At 38.1% G+C, this 24,935-nt stretch overlaps 1 protein-coding gene across 3 annotated transcripts in view; it reads right to left on the bottom strand.

Moving 5' to 3' along the window:
• Sec24AB (Protein transport protein Sec24AB) overlaps positions 1-24,935 on the bottom strand; it is a 201,776-nt gene that overhangs the window by 143,046 nt on the left and 33,795 nt on the right. For all 3 annotated transcript variants that reach the window (XM_067135817.2, XM_067135818.2, XM_067135819.2), the window contains exons 4-8: positions 22,201-23,915; positions 17,204-17,299; positions 8,400-8,515; positions 6,540-6,642; positions 572-698 (exon numbers count right to left, since the gene is read on the bottom strand). In XM_067135817.2, coding sequence (XP_066991918.2) covers positions 572-698; positions 6,540-6,642; positions 8,400-8,515; positions 17,204-17,299; positions 22,201-23,915 — 2,157 coding nt within the window. The remainder of the gene's footprint in view (positions 1-571; positions 699-6,539; positions 6,643-8,399; positions 8,516-17,203; positions 17,300-22,200; positions 23,916-24,935) is intronic.

The raw sequence follows: 24,935 nt of genomic DNA, 5'->3' as shown, positions 1-24,935 counted from the left end.
TTATTATAACAAAAATGAAGTTCCCCTGCATTCTCTCTTTTTCACATGACACAAGCGCAACATATTCTAGGCCGTGAAAACATCAATTAGCGGGCGAGTTGGCCGTGTGGTTAGAGTCGCGCAGCTGTTAGCTTGCATTCGGGAGATAGTGGGTTCGAATCCCACTGTCGGCAGCCCTGAAGATGGTTTTCTGTGGTTTCCCATTTTCACACCAGGCAAATGCTGGGGCTGTACCTTAATTAAGGCCACGGCCACTTCCTTCCCACTCCTAGGCCTTCCCTATCCTATCGTCGCCGCAAGACCTATCTGTATCGGTGCGACGTAAAGCAATATAGCAAAAAACATCAATTTAAAAACCGAAGAATTATACAAAAAATTGCTTTTCATACATTGCTATACTTAGTGTCCATTTAAATCAATGATCACTCAAAACCAATCTTCTTTATAACAAAGAAGATGAATCATTTTCTATTTAAAATTCAATGAACTCAAATAACAAAGAAACAATAACAGTAACAGCATTTATTCATTTACCAGCATTCACACCCTTAAAATTAGCCTATTTACTTACGTTCATTAACTCTGAAGCAAAGGTTGCATTTCCATCGCTTTTGGTCCACAAAATATATAAAAGGATTTATATATGTCCGGCAAGCCCGACAGCGCACAATGGAACTGCACTGGATTACAGGTAAATGCTGAAAATAAATATTCAGACATTTGTTTAACACCTGCCATATAGCAAGAATATAGAAGACATATACAACAGGATTTTTTAAAGTCAGTCTTCAAGACAAACTGCTTGATCTATGAAGTTCTACAAAAATGTACAAGGTTTACATCACCAGGAGTGTTTTTATCCTTGCATACTGTACTTGTAATTAATACTACTGGAGTACACATTGATCACATGCTAATGCAATATTAATAAAAACCCAAGTGATAAGAGAGTGAATTGCTACAGGAAATTGATTTGTAAAGAATAATTGTCTTTATATAATGCTTGCCTGGTGGCTTCAATTATTAGGGCATCAAGTCTAGGATGGTCTGACACCGTGGTTAGCCAATTCGAGTCCCGTTGATCGAAAAAATGTTCACCATCAGAATGCTGGCCGGCAGGGTATTTCTAATCACTGGATTGCATGCCAAAGGCCTGGATTCAATTCCAAACCTCTCCACAGTGTTCATATGGAGTGAGGGCATATCATGGTGTTGATGAGGATTCGTCCTTTGAATGGGGACGTTAAAATTTGAACAGACCCCTTGGTGCCATTCAAAAGCAGTAGGCTATGTGCCGGCACCGGGTCCCACCCTTTCCCTTTCTACTATCATACTGTATATCACTTCATTTCATCCCATTAACTCCACTGATGAGGATGAAGATATCAGGAAGGACGCCCAGTCATAAAAACTCTCTATACAAGATTCATCTCACTTCATACCTGACTCCGTAGAGAAACAGGACAAGGGTTGGACATATCTGTAAACAATATCGGGGTGTGAATTCAATTAGGAGTAAAACTGGGTACTTGCTATCTTGCATTGTGAGACATACAAAATATCACGGAGCTGAACGTCATAAAATAACAGTTTTATTTTGGACAATACCCCTTGTACTTAAAGATATCTGATCTCTAAATAACTCAAATTCATGAAGCTATTACAGATCAAGGAGCAGAGGACATTTTACAAAGTAACAACTGTAAAGGAGACTGAATTATTACAGAAATATCTTTCTCAGGCTGAAATGAAGTAGGTGTTTCATTTTTTTTTTTACTGTGATTTAACCAATAACAGAATTTTTGAGGAAGCAGATCTGTATGTCCTAACTGAAGATGTTAGGTAACATCCAAATAAAAATCTGGCAACAAGATGCAAAGGTACAGTATACGAATCATGAACCAATACCCTGGCCCTTTCTTCACAATGACAATTTTATGCAAGCCAATGAAAACAACTCTGACCTCCAACACCAAACACAATAATGAAATGATTGACACAATATACAGTAGGCTATGGCTCAACAATAAGCTAACTGAATGTATGACATCAGGCTCACAAGAAATCAAAACAATCCAAGTTGATAGCACATGACCTGCCAAGAGTGATAAAAATGAAGTATCTATCCTTAAAAACTAAGGCCAACTTATTGAAGAGGTGAATATCAGGATTAATGCAGTCTGGATGAAGTGGCAAATGACGACAGGTGTACCTTGTGATCGCCAGCCCAATGACCACTTGAAATCGAAAATGTATTATGCCACTGTCCATCCAATTATGTTCTATCTGAATGTAGGCCAACAATGAAAAAGGCAGAGTATCTGGTAAGCATCATGGAAATCAAGATTCCGGGAATTTCAGCCGGCATCACTAGATTGAATTACGTTTCCAATGTAGACAGACATAAATGGTGCAATGATGCAGGAGAAGAAAAGTGAAAGTCAATTACAATTATTTGGACATGTGCTGTAAGCAGAAGCACCGTACCATTACAAAGGTGAGCTCTACAAGCTGGAAATAATTGGAAAGAGACCCCAGAGACAACCTAAGTAATAATGGACTGATACACAACACAAAGACATGAAAAGTGTAAATCTACACCCTGAAATGGTCCGTGACAGAACCACATAGCACTTGACATCAGGCGGGACAACTGCTGATGAACACGATTAGTTCTATTATGTTGTATTAGGAAACTGACAACCAGCATTTAGGGCAATTTGAAACAAATGTAGTATCAAATTTCTTCTTCTTCTACTGCTTTTCGGACATTTGTGGGGTCGCAGGTGCAAACTGTGTTGCACATATGGATTTCGTCCTGTTTTCCGGCCGGTAGCCCTTCCTGGCACCAACCCTATATGGGGGGATGTAATTAGTATTGCGTGTTTCTGTGGTGGTTGGTAGTGTAGCGCATTGTCTGAATATGAAGATGAAAGTGTTAGGACAAACACAAACATCGAGTTCCTGAGCCAGATGAATCAATCACACGCGATTAAAATCCCCAACCCAGGCACAGATCGAACCCAGGACCCTCTGAACCGAATGCCTCAATAATGATCATTCAGCCAGTGAGTCGGACAAATGTAGTACCAAATTTATTCTCATATATATCACCAGCGCAAATAGCACACACCCTAATTTTTTATATGGAACTAAAGGAGAAAAATAATCTCCAATTATATCTTGCATCAGTTTTTCTACACGTCGGTATAAATACTACAAGGTACACTCTGCGGCATGCATGCCTCCTCTCCCATAATCCTCTCCTTATCTTAGTTTCAGTAGCTCGCTCCCCTTGACTGGTGAAAGGCAGATAGGTAATTCAGGATCTTAAGGATATTCCATGGCCAAATGAGCTAGATGAAACACAGTTCAACTTGGAAAAATAGTAATTCAACAGACCGTGAAAGTGTTACATCCAAGAATGTGATACTAGCTGCTATTACGGTATACCAGTTTATGGTAAGTGTGAGACGTAAGGTATACATTCAACTGAGATATATTACGATACCGTAATTTGCTTTCAAACGTGACTTCACTTACATGCGAGTTATGAATAGGCGTCCAAGTTTTATGGCAAATTTTAACATTCAAGTAATTCAAAATACAGAGAAACAAGGTAATCATGCTGCGGGCCAAGAATTTAAGGTTTCGGATATACAGTAGAACCTCGATAATTCGAAATCGGTTAATTCATAATCCCGCCTAATTCGAAGAAGCTCTGGTTCCCGGAAACATGAGATACAGTTTTGCATGTTATTTCAATCGTTTAATTCGAAATACGGATAATTCGTAATTCGAAGTACAATGTCGGCCCCATTACCGAAATTCAGACTTTTAATTCGAAACTGCCTTTACATTTTAAAACAATAGTATGTTACAGAGTAATTTCAACTCGAAATTTATCCGCTCCTCGTCATAATAGAACGCGCGTTCCAGAACGTGGAGGGGTAGCTTTCCGCACTTACAATCACTTCGGTGGGTCAACAGTGCGCTTCATGATTGCTAAGTTGAATGAAATCGGAATTCTTGTTTGTTCAACCTTTTAAGGAACGCCGTAATATCACGCAACATGCAGTGTGCGAGAAAACAGAATCCGCGAACACTTGCGATGCCGACAGTTGACGAAAAAACGTGGCAAATATAATAAATTATTATTACTTATATATTAAATTCGTAGGCATTGAACAATATTGACATTGCAGGTGAAACTGCATTGTTTTATTTTAATGCGAGCCCAAACGGTCTTATTGTTTTAAAGGAGAAATTGCCAGCCTGGAAATCGTACGAAGGGGAGTTAGGGATTGGAATAACTCGCCAAGGGAGATGTTCAATAAATTTCCAATCTCTTTGAAATCATCTCGGAAAAGGCTATGAAAGCAACAGATAGGGAATCTGCCACCTGGGCGACTGCCCTAAATGCAGATCAGTATTGATTGATTGATTGATTGATTGATTGATAGAGGGATGGGGGTCATAGTAGTGCGTTGCAATGCACATGGAAGCGAGATACTTTATTCCCTTGTCATAGGAAACTTTGATAAGACGCGATGTTTTAAGAGCGTCCGGCACTTTCCATGCCAGTACAAAACATCTATAATAAAAATGCAAACAGTAAAGAAATCCAAAAAATAATGCATTTGCAGAGGGGAAGCGGCATAATTTATCCTCGTCTTTAAATTGTGCGATTTTTTTCTTTCGTTGCGTGAGGTTATGTTTGTCAGTGATTTATCCAAGTGCATTATTTGAACATTGTAAATGCACCTTGTTGGATACATTTCGGAAATAGTTTTTTCCATAGCATTTGAAAGGTTTAAACTGTGAATCGAGGTGATTGCACGTATTAATGGGTCTTTAGAATACTTCGTGACGCGGCAAGTGTTTACATTTCTGAAGTACGAGAGAAGTGCTATGGCGGGAAATCGTATAAGGATAGAGTCATAGGAAAGTTCGATTTTAAGGGCATCGGGTACTTTCTGTGTAAATACAAGGCATCTAAAATGCATACAGTATAGTAAACCAATTTTTAAAAAAACTTGCACATGGGAGCGAGCATAGATTTCTCCTCGTCTTTGAATCGTGCTTTTTTTTTTTCTTTCTTTCGTTGCGTGAGGTTATGTTTACCAGTGAGATATCCGAGTGTAATATTTGAATACTGTAAATGCACCTTCTTGGATACATTTTGGAAATGGTTCTTTTTTCATGGCATTTGAAAAGTATAAACTGTGAATCAAGGTAAAATGCATGCAGTAACGGGCCTTAGAATATTTTGTAACGCGGCAAGGGTTGGTACTTCTGAATTGCGAATTAGCGGTTAATTCGAAATCACGTAATTCGAAGTCCGATTTTTGAGTCCCAACGACTTCGAATTAACGAGGTTTTACTGTACCTATAAATAAAAAATATGCATATTACAATATGAGTAGTGGTAGAAGGCCTAATAATTTCCTTCTCTCTGTGCTCTGAAATGCAAACAGAGTCTGTTTACATTTTTATTTACCGTTTTCCACCGATCATAGTTACTTTTTAGAAACCGCCTCATGCCTGCTTTATCAGCCATATGGTACTGCCTAACAGTCCTACTTTTAAGACCTTCCTTTCTATCACATTTATTTTTAACTACCACAAAAACCGCTTCATGATCACTGATACCATCTATTACTTCAGTTTCCCTATAGAGCTCATCTGGTTTTATCAGCACCACATCCAGGATATTTTTCCCTCTGGTTGGTTCCATCACTTTCTGAATCAGCTGTCCTTCCCATATTAACTTATTTGCCATTTGTTGGTCATGCTTCCTGTCGTTCGCATTTCCTTCCCAATTGACATCTGGCAAATTCAGATCTCCCGCTACAATCACATTTCTTTCCATGTCATTTCCTACGTAGCTGACTATCCTATCAAATAATTCCGAATCCGCGTCAGTGCTACCCTTTCCCGATCTGTACACTCCAAATATATCAAGTTGCCTATTATTTTTAGAAATGAGCCTTACACCTAGAATTTCATGTGTCTCATCTTTAACTTTTTCGTAGCTTACAAATTCTTCTTTCACCAGAATGAACACTCCCCCTCCCACCCTTCCTATCCTATCTCTACGATACACACTCCAGTGCCATGAGAAAATTTCTGCATCCATTATATCATTTCTCAGCCATGATTCAACTCCTATTACAATATCTGGTAAATATTTATCTATTAAATTACTTAATTCAATTCCTTTCCTTACAATACTTCTACAGTTCAACACTAACAATTTTATGTCATCCCTACTTGATTTCCAGTTCCCTGTTCCCTTATCACCGCTCCCTAGGCCATCCCGTTTCCCTGAATGTGCCTCCCTATTACCCTTCCAAACAAATTTCCTAACTTATAAGTGCGCTAAATTTATTGCCTAATACTACCTCTTTTTATGATTTAAAGAGGTTTAACTAAAAAGAACTCAAGAGGATATATATTTTTCATTATGACACACAAATGATGAATATTTACTATAAAATTTAAATACTGAACAATATTTAAATTTAACGAGAACTTACATTGAGGTCCTTGAAGGGATGAATTAGAATTCCTAATGGTAGACGAGCTTTCTGAAGTAGTGAATTACTCTCAGGAATTTTTGTTAACGTACATCTAAAAATCCTGTAAAAAAAAACAACAATTATAATAAAATTAAACTCACTTTGACATTAAATATAAAAGTTATATTCAGCTACTCATCATCAGTCACATTCTGACGGTTGCCTAAGAGCATACTCGCCGAATTACACTGTGAAAATCACTCTGTCACTCGGGTAAATTTACTGAAGTCTATGCAGGCATGATTCTACCCTTAGATCACATGGTCACGTGCCCTAACATCGATGAAGCATTTAAGAGAACATGTATTTATGAAGTTATTTTTCTTTAAAAGATGCTTTTTGTATTGTTTATGCATTACGCTCCTTTCTTGTATATTGGTAGAAACTTGGCAACATTGCAATGGTCGCATTCTAGTTGACATAGATGTTGATTCCCGCAGGGAATCCGAATATCTGTCCTGAATGAGCAAATCTATAATACCAACATAATGGTCCATCATTGGACATGTCCAATAGTATGCGGTTATGGTGCATGTCACTATTCAATGCATTTTAGAAAAGGTTTTTGTGAACATTCACCTGTTATTTGTGTGTGATTTGTCAGTTATAGTAAGCAAAATGAAACAGCTGAGATATTTAAAAACTAGAACTCTAAATGATAAGAAACGATTACTTACAAAGGAATAAGATCTGCCACAAACCAAACGTTTTACAACAAAGGTGTTTTCAGATAAATATATATATATATATATATATATATATGAAAATGGGATTGGATGTGTTTTCAATTAACTATTTTGTTAGAAGACCTAAAACATTGTGCCCCATCTTTTTTGAACCCCACAAACTCCTGCTGAGTGTATATATAGTGACCACAGAGCACATTTTCTCTCTTTGTGATGTAACTAAATATAAAGGAATAAGATCATCACAAACATCTTCAAACATTCAAACAAAGACTGACAAAAGGCACGAGGTCCTGCTTGAGAGATTTGTACTGGCTTTGAAGATTCTTCAACTCTAACCAATGCATGTACAGATATTCTGTAGTTGGTCATTTTTTTCAGTACAGACAGTTCTCTACAAATATCCAAGGTAATCAGATGTAATTCCTCTGAAAACTAACAAAACTTGATGAAACAAATTTGGTGACTCATGGCTGACTGCCAAGAGAATACAGTACAATGTGATGTGTAGGGATAATCTTTCCATAGTTCCAAAGACTATACTAAGACTAATACAAAGTCAGAATAACTAAGGGGTGGTTTTATAACCTACCAGTAAAGGAGCAGGTAATACACATGTTAGGAAAAAGTTACTTCTGTTTGATTACTTGACTGCATGGTAATGCTATGAGCAGCATCAATCTCAATTACTTGAACTGAGAACTGAAAATTGTTAGCTGCATTCCATGTTGCAGACAATCACGTTACGCTCAGAAGATAAAAGCAAAGCACTTGTAACGGTGAACGGTACTGTACAGCATGAATTTGCGAGTTGTAATTATTAAAGTACTTATTCAGCATAGAAACCCACTAAGGTTTGCAGAGTACATGTATTCTTTTTTTTTTCTCTCGCTCTTAAGAACTTTGCAGTCTTACTTTGAATTCCTTACTAACCTATCACTCTATAGAATCCATTCTTTTATTTTTGCATACCATCGTGTTTCCATACAAGGTGCGCCAATATGTTAACACCATCCAGTTGGCTAGCTAAGTAGTGGTAGTGAATGATGATGATGATGATGATGATGATGATGATGATGATGATGATGATGATGATGATGATAATGATGAACAGTATACATAAGAGACTTACTCAGGACTACAGTTGACATTATCTAAGAATTCTTGATGCAATGTAACCTTTGGTGGGTCTACTTTCTCGGGTGGTAAAATATTACGAGTCTGAAGGAGATCATAGTATTCCAAACCCTGAAATGAAAACAAATGCATATGTGATAGTATCAACAACCAGAACAGCTCTGAAACAATATCATATTTACTTATGGTTTAAATCAAACAGGTTGAGAATTACTACATCTCAACAGTCTAATTAACCATCGCAATTACATTTTATATACCAAATAAAAACAAACGCTTGACATTAAAATGGCATTTGTAAATACAAATACTTAAAGGCAGAATTAGACTAGGTTCATATTATCTTCACAGCCTGTCTATGCAGTTGTGGATAGTGTTGCTAGGATTTTTTTTAACTTTTTTTTATAAAATGCAGCCAGGTGAGTACAATTATTTATATACTAGTAGTTTTATGTCATACTGAAGACTAGTAAGTTCAAACTGCACAGCTTTGCACATTGTTTCAACTTTTATTTAGCAAGGGACCACAAGAATCTGAAACTTCTTTTCAATTATCTTAATGCCTTCAAGCTCAGAATTAAATTCTTTCTTAATGTTCTTCAGCACTTGGACAAAGTCCCTGAATACCGCTCTGGTAAAATATCCTCCCCCATAATAGTGTTTTTTAAGAACACTAAATCCACCAGTTATTCAGTAATGTAGAGCCTAACATCAATCCTGCAAATAAATATGGCAAGCTGGACCATATCACACAAACATGTTGACTTGACAAGTTCCAAAGAACAACCCTTGAAAAGTGTTGCCTTTTTTATTACCATAGTTGCTCTGGAACATCCCATACCATTTCTCTGATGTGACAAGCCACTTTAGTATGTGAATATGAAATGGCTTTGATGAACTAAACTAGGATTCATCACACTCTTTGATGAAATCTATTTTGTGAATGACTTCCTGAATGTTGCAATCTCATATGCAAATTAATGATTTGCACAAAGCATAGCCTCATTCAGCATTCAGGATTGGTTACTTTTCCTTAACTGATTGAAAGGAAACATCTTTCCATTTAATTTTTAAATTAGCATCTCTGTATTGGATACAAACTTACCTAGAAAAATTGTCATACATTAACAAATAATTAACTCCCATCTACCACAGGGTACAAAGCTAATCTTTAATTCCTCCATTCTTTTATTACCATCTTTGTCAACTATCATACATATTCTTATACGTAGACTCATAGTAACATATTATATTTCTTCCCTTAAGAATGTGTGGCATGTAAGGGCCGGTTCTACCATCTGCTGGTAAAGTGACTGGCAGCTGCCCGGGAGGTAAACTACCTGGGGGTGTAAATCAGCTGGTACTTTGCCTTGCGTGCAACCACCTCCGCGCAAGTGCTGGGTAGCTACCCCGAGCTAGACACCGATATACAAAGTTGGCCAGACTGATTTTCAGCGACTTCTCACTTTCGAGTGTGGTGCTATCTATCATCAGATGTATGAAGCTCATTTCGATTGTCTTATTTTCCTGTGCTTGCATCTGTTGATTATCACCAAAAAGCCTAATAAAGGGAGTCTTAAGAGTTATGGACAACGATTTATGTCAAGCTTCCGGGATTTTAATCTACGAGTTTCAAAATCAATACCTAACTGGGATTAAAATCTTGAGATTACATTTTCTTACGCCAGTTATAACCTGTCATGTAAGGCAGCGTGTTTGGAACGTATTCTTGTAGTAGATTGGTCAAGTCGCTCGCTCCGTAATAGAAGGTATGCAGGTTTTCGTCGTCTTTCTAATTTACATTTAAAAATTTATTTTCGTTCTTTGCCGTTGTTCTTAACTCTTTTTTACACACTTCCATATACGTATACATCCACATCTTCCTTATGGACTTATTGCCTTTGAGCATTCTATCTGCAGGCTTCTGTGAATTGATTAAGTATTTCCACGATGCTCTATTTGCAACTACCTCTGTGACCTCGTTTAGTTCCACATGCTTTCATTTATTGATAACGCATTTTATTCTAATGTTTAACTTTATGAAGATAGAGTTGGAAGGTACTGTTAAAGAACTAATCGGGGTAAATATCCATTCATAGGAAGGAATTCGGGAATGGAATAGTTTCTAATTTCTTCAAAATCATTTACAAGACGACTACGTAAACAACTGATAGGGAATCTGCTACCTGGGCAACAGTCCTGTATGCTATATTAATCGTAACATCACTTTCTGTAAGTAGCACACATAAAGCATTTTCCTAGTAGACATAATATTGATTAAACATTTCAACGAAATATATTAACAAAAGAACGTATGAAAAGAGGCATACAGATTAATACAACGCTAACAATGAAAATAAAAAAGATTAGTCATAATGAAGACTCAAACCTGCAAACCTCGCATTATGAAATGAGCGCGTTAGCCATTACTCTACGGGGAAGTTTGGGGTAATTGGGATACATACACTTAAGTTAACCTGGTATCTGAAAACTGAAAAAGTAGAAAATTAAATCCCATTTGAAATTATTTCCAAACAGGTTTTGATTTTATATCCTTTTAGAGTTTCTTTGCGAAAGCTTGACGTATAAAATGTGTTCCCCACGCTACCAATGCAAGAGGCTGGTGTGACTGTTGCAACTCAAAGGAAGCATTAATGTTCAAAATCCTGCAATACAATATCAATTACTATTACAGTATAATGCTTTTTTCAGTATACTAAGCTAATTTGAGTTATATGTCACCAGGAATACAGCTAATAATGTTCAGCTCTCAAAACTTGCCAGGCAGGTAAAGTCTTATTGGGCCCTCAAAGTGGCCGATAAATTACGCGCCGGGTGAATATGATTTATGCTGCCGATGGCGCTACCTGGGGGTGGTCGAACGGAAACATCCTTTAACGTGGAGTGCAAGTTACGTGCTACTTTACCAGTAGGTGGTACAACCGGCCCTAAGACAATGAGCATTTGTCTTCAGATGCCACAAAGAAGTATCAATTCTCCAATATGATATTAGAAGTACATGACTTAATTGCTCTTCCTTCTCCTAACCTTCTGCAGCCAACATGAGCTCATTACCCCTCTTACCTATGTCACTGCAACAACTTCCGTACTCCTAGTACATCAGCAGGTTGTTCTGTTTCTGCTGAGTCCTGTTTGTGCATGAATGGGCTATGAACATAAGGGTTGCACCGTTTTAATGGAACAATACAGATTCTGTGTGCAAGTTCTAGCCTTTTCTGTTGATGGATATTATGCAGTAATTTCTTTAACAGGCTGCAGTGCAGTATTAGTACACAGTAGAGAATGTCTTAAATCCAACAAGACAGTGCGTGTTTTAAATTTTCAATCAGATTGAAACCTTCTATGCGCATTGCAAGCCACCATAAAGCAGTGAATGAATTCATGTATCGTACTTCAAATGTTTATATGTATATCTGTGTAGCTTTATCCACTTCTTATTAAAACAGCAAAATATGTCATAAATGTACCATACATTCATAAAAGTTCCACTGATTACAATCAAACTTTATTGAAACACAAAGTAAAATGTTATTTTGCAAATGGTTATATTTTAACATAACACAACATGCCCCTATCAAAACACAATGGAAAGGCTCTAACCAATCCAAAATTTATCAAAATGCATTTCCTAGCTTGTATCTCACCACCCTTTGGTAAAATTTGCAACTGGACAAATAGAATCTATTTTTCTATTTAAAATGATATGTTAATTTCATAGCAGAGAGCAATACATCAGAGCTTCATTCTTTCACTTCCATATAATTAAGTTCAATAAGATATAATAAAGCCACCAATGACAGTCTGAAAATGATTTTCTGTACTTTCACATTTTCAAATATTGGTGCTGTAAATTTCCAGTCCAAGCCCTTTTCTATCCCATTGCCACCGAAAACCAATCCCAAGTTAGTGTCATGTTAAACCACTATGAAGATGATAATAATACACTGAACAAATGGCTGCATGATTTGGGTCATGTAGCTGTCAGATTGCTTTCAGGAGATAGTAGGTTCAAACCCCACTGTCGGCAGCCCTGAAGATTGTTTTCTGTGGTTCCCATTTTCACACCAGGCAAATGTAAGGCCATGGTCACTTCCTTCCCACCCCTAGCCCTTTAATATCCCATTGTCACAGTAAGACCTATCTGTATCAGTGAGAATAATAATAATAATAATAATAATAATAATAATAATAATAATAATAATAATAATAATAAGCATTAGAGACCACGTCAGGTAACAGTTACGTGTTTCTGGAAGCGTTCTTCACAACCCATACTTTAGCATCCTTTCTCTGGCAGAATGTATTCTTTCTTCCGTCCACCCACGGTTAAGTTTTGGTTTGTCATGGAATCCCTGGAATTTGTCGATCATTGACCTAAACTTTGTTTGGTTTGAGATGTCTTCTGAATTTAGTCCCACATGTTTGAGATCCTTTCTTACCTCCCTGAACCCCATTTGTCCGACACTTTAGGTCTGCTGTCTAGTATTGTGAAAATCCTTTGTTAGTATCTTCTCATCCATTCTAAATAAATGCCCATAGAATTTAAAGTCTCCGTTTTCTCATGGATTCAGTTAGCCTTTTAATGTCACGATAAAGTAACTCCCTTCCTCGCAACCTATACTGTCCGTCTACAATCTTCGGACCCATTATTTTGCAAAGGATCCATCTTTCGAATTTCTCAGCTTCCCTCAGTCCAGCTTTCCGTCATTTGGAAGCATTCACTAGCGTACAAACATTCTGTTTTAATCACTGTATTGTAGTGCCTTAGTTTAGCTCACCTGAAGATGGTTTTCTTCTGGTATACAGGATATGTCCTGCAAAAAGCCGCAGCCATCTTTTCCCGTCTGCTGTTGTTTGCTTCTCTTTCATTAGTTTTCAATTGCACTATTTCACCCAAATACTTAAAGCTATCAAGTCTTTCTACTTTACCGTGTTCTGTCTTCAGGTACTGAGGGGCTATCTTGATGTTTGTTAAACATTTAGTTCTTTTTTTTTTTTTAAAGATATCTGTAGTCCTGCTTTTTCTGCTTGTAGATTTAGTACATTCAGCTGTTCTATTGCTGTGTCAGTATTCCTAGATAGCAGCGCAAAGTCATCAGCAAAAAGGCAATAATAATAATAATAATAATAATAATAATAATATAAGGTTGATTTTGGTGCTCCATTGTGGGCATAAACAGTGTAAATAAATTGATAAATAGATAAATAAATACATAAGTAAATATTTTTTTTGCTAGTTGCTTTACATCGCACCGACACAGATACGTACTATGGCGACGATGGGACAGGAAAGGGCTAGGAGTGGGAAGGAAGCGGCCGTGGCCTTAATTAAGGTACAGCCCCAGCATTTGCCTGGTGTGAAAATGGGAAACCATGGAAAACCATCTTCAGGACTGCCGACAGTGGGGTTCGAACCCACTATCTCCCGAATACACTGGCCGCACTTAAGCGTCTGCAGCTATCAAGTGTAGATAATCTTAACCATGATTGGTTAAAATGATTGTATGATCTGTATTGACTAGTTTGAATGTAGTATAGAAATATTTAAAATAGTTATATTTGATACAGCCTTGTCAACACACTTGTTAATGGAAGAAAATTATTTATTCAACCAAACATGTTTCAAGAATTCAACCATTCCCTTCATCAGTGGTCAGATCAAAGAATAAAACAAACAATCTTTTGTTTTTACAATTCAAAGTAGTATTGTGTCTTAATACACCATATCGATGAGTAAAGAAAACTTATGAAATATTATAAAAATTATCAATACATAAAATTTTGTTGAACTGAATGAGAATACTATATAAATTTGAGATCTTCAAGTTTTCTTCTTTTTTTTTTTTTTTTTTTCCTCTTTTTGTTCCTTAAATGATCATATGCTAGTCTATACATTGGGTTATCTTCTGCACTTCTCTCATTTAAACTTGATTCAAAATTTTTTTTTTTTTTTGTGTAAGATAAATTTCTAATCTTTCCAAAATAGTTATTAATTTTCCCTTTTTGGCCGAATGTAATAATGTCATGTCATTAGAAATGTCTGTGAATTTATGATTCCTTTTAACCATATGTTCTCCCATTGCCGAATATCTTTTATGTTTGACTGCATTAACATGTTCTTTGTACCTTATAGCCAAACTTCTTCCAGACTGTCCTATGTATCGTTGTTTACATGTTAATTTGTAAATTCCTGATTTATTAAATATATATTTATTCTCTATATTATCTGAATTGAAAATTATCTTATTAGTATTATTATCCGTTTTGTATGCGACATTGATGTTCTTTTCTTGAAAATTTTAGCCAGTTGGTAAGTGCTTATTTCGAAAAGTTAGAACTGCATATTTCTTTTTCTCTTTTCGCTCTTTAATTAAAGTTGTTTTTGGTTCATTTTTCTTTTGGAATATCCACTGTTACGAGTGATTTCGTGGATTATATTTTTTCGAGAAGCGGTCCATGTGTTATGTTAAGCAACCATATTAATATTTCTATTACCCCATTTTATGGCAATAACATTCCCACATAATTAATCAAATTATGGTAATCATCGTTTTGTAAGCTTCTTGGCGTTGGACGGATAAAAGGCTCAGGCTCCCATCCGCCTTCTGACATGGTGTTGACCTTCAGGACATAGAGCTGAATTAATTCTATGCACTTATACATCACACTATTGTTAAACTAAATATATACAAGGAAAGCCTAACTTGTTGGTCAAAACCAATCATATTCACAGCAGCTACAATTATTATTAATATTATTATCATCATTATTATTTCTTTACGATTGGCAAAACCTCAGCATTCTGATTACTATTACTGGTGTACAATATTATTGTTGGTATTATTATGTTTACAATTGTCAGAACATCAATATTATGATTACTATTACCGATGTACAATATTATTATTATTATTATTATGGGTCCTATTTAAATGCGTGGCTGACGCGGCAGCACGCCGGCCTCTCACCACTGGGTTCTGTGGTTCATATACCGATCACTCCATGTGAGATTTGTGCTGGACAAAGCGGAGGCGGGACAAGTTTTTCTCCGGGTACTCCGGTTTTCCCTGACATCTTTCATTCCAGCAACACTCTCCGTTACTATTTCATTTTGTTTGTCACTCATTAAGCACTGCCCTAGAGGAGTGCAACAGGCTTTGGCAACCAGCACAATTCCTATCCTCGCCGCTAGATGGGGGCTTCGTTCATTCCATTCCTGACTCGGTCGAATGACTGGAAACATGCTGTGGATTTTCATTCACTAATATACATACTCTGACTCCTAGGTGCCTAAGACCATCTAAACATTAACTGATTTGTTATCGTTCCTGCCCGAACTAGGAACCATTGATATTAAGCGACGAAGTATCATAAATGCGACCTGACGTGCTTTGCGAGTATCGAACACGGCACTCCCGGACATTGTTATTGTCTAGGCCGTCTAGTGTTCACTACGCTGACTCGGTTTCCCCCACAGATTACGAAGTCTCACGGTCTGAAATATTATAAATGCAGGCTAGGCACCTTGCCTTCTTTACAAGTGCTTCCGGTGTCTGCCAGTAATTGATATTAATCAATATCTTTCTATGTTACGAGAACCATAATGGCAGTCAAACTGAACTTATTACTGTTGCTTCAACCAATACAAACTGAAAGTACTCGGGCTATACACCGCAACTAGCTTAAGTGTAGTGCGGATAATTTTGCACCGAGCGGCATAGCTTCCGCCCTCTGCTCAGTTCAGTTCACGTGTCGGGTCCGTCTTATTTATACTTTCCTGCCCTCTTCTTCTGGTTCACCAGAGGTCAACCCCGAGATGGGGGGGGAGGGTGTCTTAAATATGTATATGGAGGCCGACCTGGATGTTCAAATTTTCACCACAGAACGGTCTGATCATTTAATCCGACACGTCGTAATTTCATTAAGAATCAATTGTGTATTGATAAGATATCACTAGATTTCAGTCTTCCACGTTTCGCGGGCTTCTAGCATCGCTATTGTCGTGGTGTAGCTCTGGCAAACAGCAATCCAACTGCGGTCAATTCCTAGAAATTGATACCTTAAATTATTAAAGTTAATGCTAATAATCATGATGAAGATCTTCTAAAATCCGCACTGCTGAAATTCTGTGATTCAAATATTTTATGTATTATTAAGTGGAAAGATAAGAGGATTTCATATTTACAAATTCAAAGTTGATTCACCTGGATATGGTCGAGAAGTCACCAGAATTTTGTCACTGGCCTAGAAGTAAAGCGGACTTTTTAAATATACCCGTAGCCAACCTTAAGAACATATGACCGTAGGCTGGGGAATCTTGTTTCCTCATTTCTAAGAACATGTGGCATTGTGCCATTTCGTACTGAGCCGGAATATCAGCATTCTTTTCCTCGTAACAATTAGCGACATAGTTACTTCTCTCCCCTTTCCACTCTGGTATTTAAGGAAGCAGGCACTTTGAGTGATTTCTGCCGAGATAAACAGCTTAACTCACCGTGCTTTCCACGTTTGGAAATGTTCATTTCTATTTTCCATATAATCTTCCTGGCTCAAGATCCGTCTGAATGTTCTTGCAGGTGTGGCAATATTTTTCAAGTGAGCACCCGCTTCCCAATATGTATTTCAGTATTCCAATATCCTATCAATCATATCAAATCATGATGACGAGATGGCTCATCCCGCATGGGTACAATACTTACAACATTCTTTATTATCCAGAAAATAAAATCCTAAACATTAGTTCAACAACAATGTAAAGAATCTTTTACTTTCACTTACCCACAGTTTATTAAATCCAGCCTGAGCCACAGACAGGTTAGACATCTGAGCAGACAATCCATCAACACTAGGCTGACTCTGCATCATATATCCTGGCTGAAAAAGAATTCATACATCATGCCAGGAAAACATGCATAAAATCATCGAAACAGACTTTCAACCTATTAGGTCGTGTTATGTACAATTAGTGCGTGTAGAAGAAATGTTAAGTACAGAACAAAAATGGCCAACCGGACACCAGTGGGTTCTGAACCCACAACAATACAATAGGTTAGCCCATGCAATGGAACAACAAAGAATATGCTTGCGAAGTCTGGGTAGGAAATAAACGAACTGTAGAATGTAAAATCAAGAAGTGGAAAGTTAGGGCTCAAGGTCCTCTCTTACACTTAACCACTAGAAGAGTATACATCTGCATAACTTAAAATCATAAATAATAATAATAATAATAATAATAATAATAATAGAAGTAGTCCAAAAATACAAAATATCCTCATTTAAGTTAGTAAACAACACACGAAAGCTTGCATTACTAGAAAATAAGTTTCAAAATGAAACCATGTCCAATATCAGTATCTTAGAAAACTTAAAAAGGAAACCAGTTTTTTAATGCTATTTAACTGCTAATAAACTTTACTGAATCACTTTCCATAATGTAACAATAAGAGGAAGGAATGATATTACTTTCAGTGAAACTGTACATGCACTGCACATGCACTGATTCAAATTTTTTCACGAACTATTAACTCTTCTACAGTTAATGGACTACTTATGGGACACAGGTAGGTTCGATAGTAAAATCTGTATACAATATTTTCACAAAGATTCTTCACTAGACTGGTCTGTGTATCTATGTACAGTGAATTGCTAGTTCTTGCAAAAGCCATTTCCCAAAGTTGACATATAGGCAAGTATAAGTAGAATTGGTCTTTAAACTTATTTCTTAAATCAGTTTCATGCTGCATTTTTGTAACTACTTCAAATGATTGTAGAAATACCAATATAAACATCCAGTTAAAGAATTTTTAAAGCTATAACTAAAAATTATAATTATTACAGACTTGGGTGCCTCCGTGGCTCAGACGGCAGCGCGTCGGCCTCTCACCCCTGGAAACCGTGGTTCAAATCCCGGTCACTCCATGTGAGATTTGTGCTGGACAAAGTGGAGGAGGGACAGGATTTCTCTGGGTACTCTGGTTTTCACTGTCATCTTTCATTCCAGCAACACTCTCCATTCTCATTTCATCGCATCTATCAGTCATTACTAAATCACTTTAGCAGTGGCGACCCCATCATACTAATAGCCTATATATGATTCATTCATTACATCCCCGACCCAGTCAATGACTGGAAAACAGGTTATAGTTTTCATTCATTCATTCATTCATTCATTCATTCATTACAGAAATGTCTTCAATTATATGAACAAGGGAGAGAAATAAATTATGCTATGACTGAATGAATGTTAATTGAAAACGGAGTCTCTGTTTCATGACGACAGAGAGAAAATTACGAAAAAATTCAAAGCATGTACTGAGTGCCTCAGGAGTTTCTAACATTACCTTAACAATGTTTTCTGTCAGGTGTTGCTTTCAAAAACTTTGTCAACCCTTGGGAGGATAGGATCAAGAGAAAGACACTGTTTATTTGTGTAAACATGACTTCTGATAGGAACAACAGCATGTTCTACACCTTTGGAACACTTTGACTGCCATCCTATGGATTAATTTCCTAACCCGAAGTCAACTCTCTCTCTCTCTCTCTCTAATCTTCTAGAGGAAATCTACATTTCAGTCACTAGTTTTCTTTAATGTGTTTTTTGTGTGTGTGTTTTTGCTCCTTATCACCCTTACTCTTTGAGCAATAGCAAGATATTTTAATTTTTGACCTCTTCACCACCCTGATTCTTTAATAATAATAATGTTATTTGCTTTACGTCCCACTAACTACTTTTACGGTCTTCGTAGACACCGAGGTGCCGGAATTTAGTCCCGCAGGAGTTCTTTTATGTGCCAGTAAATCTACTGACTCGAGGCTGTCGTATTTGAGCACCTTCGAATACCACCAGACTGAGCCAGGATCGAACCTGCGAAGTTGAGGTTAGAAGGCCAGCGCCTTAACCGTCAGAGCCACTCAGCCCGGCCCCCTCACCACCTTCATTCTTTGAGGAGTAGAGAAGTGTTCTTGAATTTTCTTTTACACTCTCACCACCCTCATTCTTCAAGGAGTTGGAAGATGTGTGTGTGTGGGGGGGGGTCACCATCATTCTTCGAGAATTGTCTCTATTCACCGACTGTGCCAATTATACTTTACTCAATTTTAATTTTTACAATGAGAAATTTTATGTATCCTATCTTCTGGCCAAGAGCACTGAGTAATGCCACTTGGTCTCAGGCTCAATGAAGGGAAAATCCCTAACTCTACTTTCTCTTGTGAGAACTATTCTCCAATGTTTGTTGGCCAGTTGAAAAGGAGGGGGCTGAGAGAAAGCCAGGATAAGCTTCCAACTCCATCCCTGCAGTAGAACAGGGCACTCTTGTATGTGGGGTAAGAAATTGCCCCTAAAGGCAGATGAACCAGCAATGATTTGGTCAAAGGCACATAATGCAGAAGGAACAGGTTATCCAGTCATGGTAATGGAGTAGAAAATGCAGATAGCGACTCCACACTGAGTGTCAGGTGGCAGTCCCTCAGTGGAAGAAATGCCTATGAAACCCACCTTGTTGGTGGACAGCAGCTCCAATAGAACTGGCTCGGGACCGAAAAGAACCTCACGCACCGAAGGAGTCCAGGATCAGACAGCGACACACACAGCTGGAGCAGAGGAAAGGAAGTTTCGCTGCGATGCAGAAGGCCATGGAAAACCAATGCTTTATATTTACCAGGATAATCATCACGGCTGCAAATTTTAACCATGGAACCAACAAGGGACGCCCCTTAAATGGGGCAGGAGTGCTAAGAATCCTGTGATCAGCCAGGAAGATATGTACTTGGAATGTCCATAGTATGTTTCAAGGAGGAGAAATCTATAACATAATTCAGGAGATGAAATGCCTCAACATCAGCGTGACGGAATCAGTGAGGTGAGATGGCCAGGCACTGGACTATGCAGGTAGTAATGACCAGCAGCACAAGGAATGGAGTCCGAGTGTTCCTGAACGAAGAGGCCTCAAGCACCGTGCTCAGTGTACTGGCCCTCTCAGATAAGTTTTAATATTTTCAAGTGAACATAATTCTGATTTTACATCACTCACTGTTGACTAGCATTATCCTATCTACCAAGCGAGCTGGCCATGTGGTTAGGGGCGCGCAGCTGTAAGCTTGCATTCGGGAGATAGTGGGTTCGAACCCCACTGTCAGCAGCCCTGAAGATGGTTTTCCATATTCACACCAGGCAAATGCCAGGGTTGTACCTTTATTAACGCCATGGATGCTTCTTAGCTCGTTCCTATCCCATCATCACCAAAAGACCTATCTGTGTCAATGTGACGTAAAGCACATAGTAAAAAAAATTATCCTACCTTTCAGACATTTTTTCTAAATTAAATGAACTAAATCTCTGTGTTAGGAAAATATTTAACTGATCTTGATGGCTACAACAAAATAAAGGCATTTGAGAAAAAAATGGTGTTATGGATTTGATAAAAGACAAGAAATTTCTGCTTTATCCAACACTGGAATCATTCTTATTGGAAAATGATATTTCTGTCAATTCTTGGAAGAGTTTGTAACCACCTCAAAACCGTGAAACAAAAATTTGTAACATATGTTCTAAATAACTTAGCCTGGGCTTGAGCTCAGCTTGTGCTCATCTCTACTGTATAGTGCCCACAGTGATATTTGGAGAGCTGCGGTGAAAATATTGGGCTGTTTAACACTGAAGGATCTTGGTCCTCCGTAACACTACACAGCATATTAAAGGAAGAAAGATATATGGACAATTTTGACCAGTTACATGTTGCCTATGGAAGAAGACCTGTCTGCAGATGATCACTTGTGTTTTTCAACAACATGATAGTGATTCTTGCCACAAAGCAGGGTCTGTTCGTGAGAACAATAAGGTTCCAGATATCGAGCTTCGAACTCAATCCTTAGAACACCTCTAGAATGAACTAGAACAGAGACATTGCTCCAGACCCCAACTACTCACATCATTAACTATACCTGTTCCAGCACTGCAGGAAGAATGGTCTGCCATTACCCGAGATACATTCGCATGGTAGGTAAGTCTCCTCTGCAATGTTTGAGCTGCAATAAAGGCCCCATATTCATGACCATTACCGAGAAGCATATCGAAGGAAAAGTTAAGAGGACAGTTTCAAATAGGTGTCTAAACACTTCTGATAAGATCTACTGGATGATTTTTGGGGTTAAGTTAATATTATCAGGTGAATGTAGATTGCACATCAAACACCTTTAACATACCAACAATATTACAAAGTGGAGAGCCAATATTCTTGTTAACCCTTCAAAAGTAACTCCTCCCCTGGGATCAAAGTTTGGTCACAATTTCTATGATTCACAGAGGCAGCAACTTTAATTACCATGAGCAATGATATACAGAAGGATCCTCCACTCTTTAATGCCAATATCTTGATCATTCTCATTGTAACAGTACGGTATACACATTTCCAATTCTACAGGATATTTGACATTTTTAATTTGTTGATATTCAATATTTTTGTTCTTTTGTTTTTGTTTCAGAACTATCAAAAAAAAATTTATCTCTGAAGACTTAGCATCCACGAGTCTTGAGTTAGAAACCGAAAGCTGAGAGGTCATGATGATTTGATAATTATACGCATGAACCTTCACCAACAGAATGATGGAATGCTACCTGATATTTCAACTTTCAGGATACTCTTCCCAGTTCCTAGTCCCAATGAATTGCCCAGATATGCATCCTAGACATTTTCTTCATCAGGCAGCATTTATAAACAATAATAACATAAGAGTGACTTAATTTAAACTAATGCAGTAACAACTGAGAATCTTACCTGCTGAGGGTATCTTCTGGATGAGGAATAAGCATCCCCACTTTGATAGCCAGAACTTGAAACAGGTGGCATTCCAGATTGTGAATATCCCTGACCCGGCATAGGTGGCATACCAGGATATTGACTAACAGGTGCCATTACACTTGTTGCAGACTGGCTTGATGATGGAACACTTGGTTGTGATGTTCCAGGAATCTGTGATGAGTGACTAGAAGGCGGTAGCTGACTAGGCCCAGAAGTCGTGGCAACAGGAGGAGGTGGCATACCCGGATATCGTGCAGGTTGACTGTTAGGCGGAGTCTGTCCCAAACTGGATGGTGGCATACTGGGATACTGAGATAACTGACTCCTTGAATGCTGACTAGGACCAATGGCTTGCTGGCTGATGGGAGGTTGTTTAAGTCCTGAGGCACTTGACGTAGGCAGGCCAGGGTAATGGACCTGTTGGTTACCTGGAATCTGATTAAATCCACCTATACTTGTTGGTGGCATACCAGGGTGGGCTGGTATGTTGTTGGTTGAGGAGGGATGTCCTGAGGCACTTGGTGGATACTGTGCTGGAAGAGATTGTCCTGAATGACTTGCAGGTGACATTCCTGGATATTGTGCCAAAGAATTACCCGGTGTAGAGCCAGAACCAACAAATGAAGCCTGCTGAACTGACCCTGAAGGTGAACTACTTCCAGGAGGCATACCAGGATACTGCATAGCTTGAGAAACAGGTGGTTGTCCAACACCCCATGCATTTCCTGCAGGTGAGCCACGAAACTGATGTGGTTGGCTCATTGATGGAATAGGTGCTTTCATTACACCTGGGTTTGCTCCACTGAATGGAACAGCAGGGTTCTTCAGTGAAGGATTACCACTACCAGAATTCAAAAGTACACCAGAATTTTGCCCGAATTGGCTTCCTGGTGGTAGTGAGGGTTTTGTGTTAGCTGGAGTGTTTGGAGGAAGAACTGAAGTTCTTAAATTCGTAAAATGTCCCTGTTGACTTACAGGAGTTAATGGCAATGTTCCCTGAGTATTAGTTCGTGATACTGGAGGCAAAACACCAGGCTGTGGAGATGGATACATGCTTTTGTGTGGCATATACGAAGAAGCAGGGCCATTCACAGACGTCTGAGATGATGCTAATGGTTGTGTGTGTACTTGAGATGTTTGACTCATATTAGATGATAAACTTAAAGGGGAATGCTGAACTGAGTTGAGAGAAGTTTTATCAGTAGATGCACTATTTCTAGAATCTACAGTTGGCAGAACTCCTCTGTGGTCATGTTGACTGATGCCACTGCCTTGAGATGGAATGTTTTCATGAAGGTTGTGAGAATTAATAGGAAATGATCCAGGCTTCGAAGGTTCTGTGCTGTTTGTTAATATTGCAGCACTGCTTTTGTTTCCATGCAGGTACTGATTGCCAACAGTTCCCTGATAACTAGATGGAGTCTGAGAATTCATGCCAACAGAACCAGTTTGTGAAAGGGTTTGACTACCTCCCATTGGTGACAGAGGAGATAATGTCCTTCTGGCTAACACATCGTTAGACGATTGTTGCTGAGCAGTTAACGGCATATCCATAGCATTTCCATGTTGTGAAGAGTGATTATTTGAAACAGGATTTGAAAGTGATAAGTTCTCCATTGACTGGCTGACTCCACCATGGCGGCCAGGTGGAGTAGGCGAAGCATTCCTTGAAGAATGAGATGATAAGCTGCCTGCAAAAAAAAAAATTAATTATGTGCTGAGATAAGGAAAGGAAAGTTGTTGCACTGAGCAAAAAAACAAAAAAATCAGGAGACAATGATCAACCACAATACATCTACACTATTAATAAACAATGCCTCCTACAGACATATCTTTTGAGTTTTTGCCATGTAAAAGAGGTAAACTGTAGGAAACAGCCTGCCTGGTGGCCACAATCATTAATGCGTGATTAGCTGGTTGGTGAAAAACATTTTCACCATCAGAACATAGCCCGGCAGGGTAAGAGAGGTGGTGGTATACAATTTATAATCACAACATTCCATGCCAAAAGGCTGGATTCAATTCCAAACCTCTCCACAATGTTCATATGAAGAGAGGGCATATGACGCAGCTGATTCATCTGTTGGATGAGGACATTAAGCCTCGAGCAGATCGCTCAATGTAATTCAATAGGAGTACACTATGTGCAGAAACAAGGTTTCACCCTCTCCTAACATCATCATCATCATCCCCCCACATCCAGATGCACAGGTTGCCCACGAGTGACAAATAGAAAAAGAAAGACCTGCACCAGGCAAGCCGAACACATCCTCGGATACTCCCGGCACTAAAAGCCATACATGAAATCTTTGTTTTATGAAAAATTTGCTCAGCGTCCTCTTTCTCACAGCAAAACCCCAAAAGATACAAGGTCTATAAATGCACGCCATGAGAAGCGGACGCTGCTAGTGTGCGGGAAAAAGCACCAGGAAAATGATATCTCTAAGCAAGACACCTAGGGACGTTCTATGTAATTTATATTCCCCATGCAAAAAAAAAAAAAAAAAAATAGAGAATAAAAGAAGTAAATATAGATTTCTTGATTTCCAATATCAATGTGTATAACCAAAGGAAAAAGAATTCATACGTCAAGAGAAATTTATATAAGTCAGAAACACTTTAATAATGATTAATATCTAAAATGTTATTATATGACACACTGTTCTCTTCAAAAGTGTGAAAGAAATATTTTTTTTAATGTATTAACAAAA

This window comes from Anabrus simplex, chromosome 1, assembly GCF_040414725.1.
Source record: "Anabrus simplex isolate iqAnaSimp1 chromosome 1, ASM4041472v1, whole genome shotgun sequence".
Lineage (NCBI taxonomy): Eukaryota > Metazoa > Arthropoda > Insecta > Orthoptera > Tettigoniidae > Anabrus > Anabrus simplex.
Note: the sequence above shows the minus strand (reverse complement) of the source record. Positions and strands in the feature narration are given on the sequence as shown.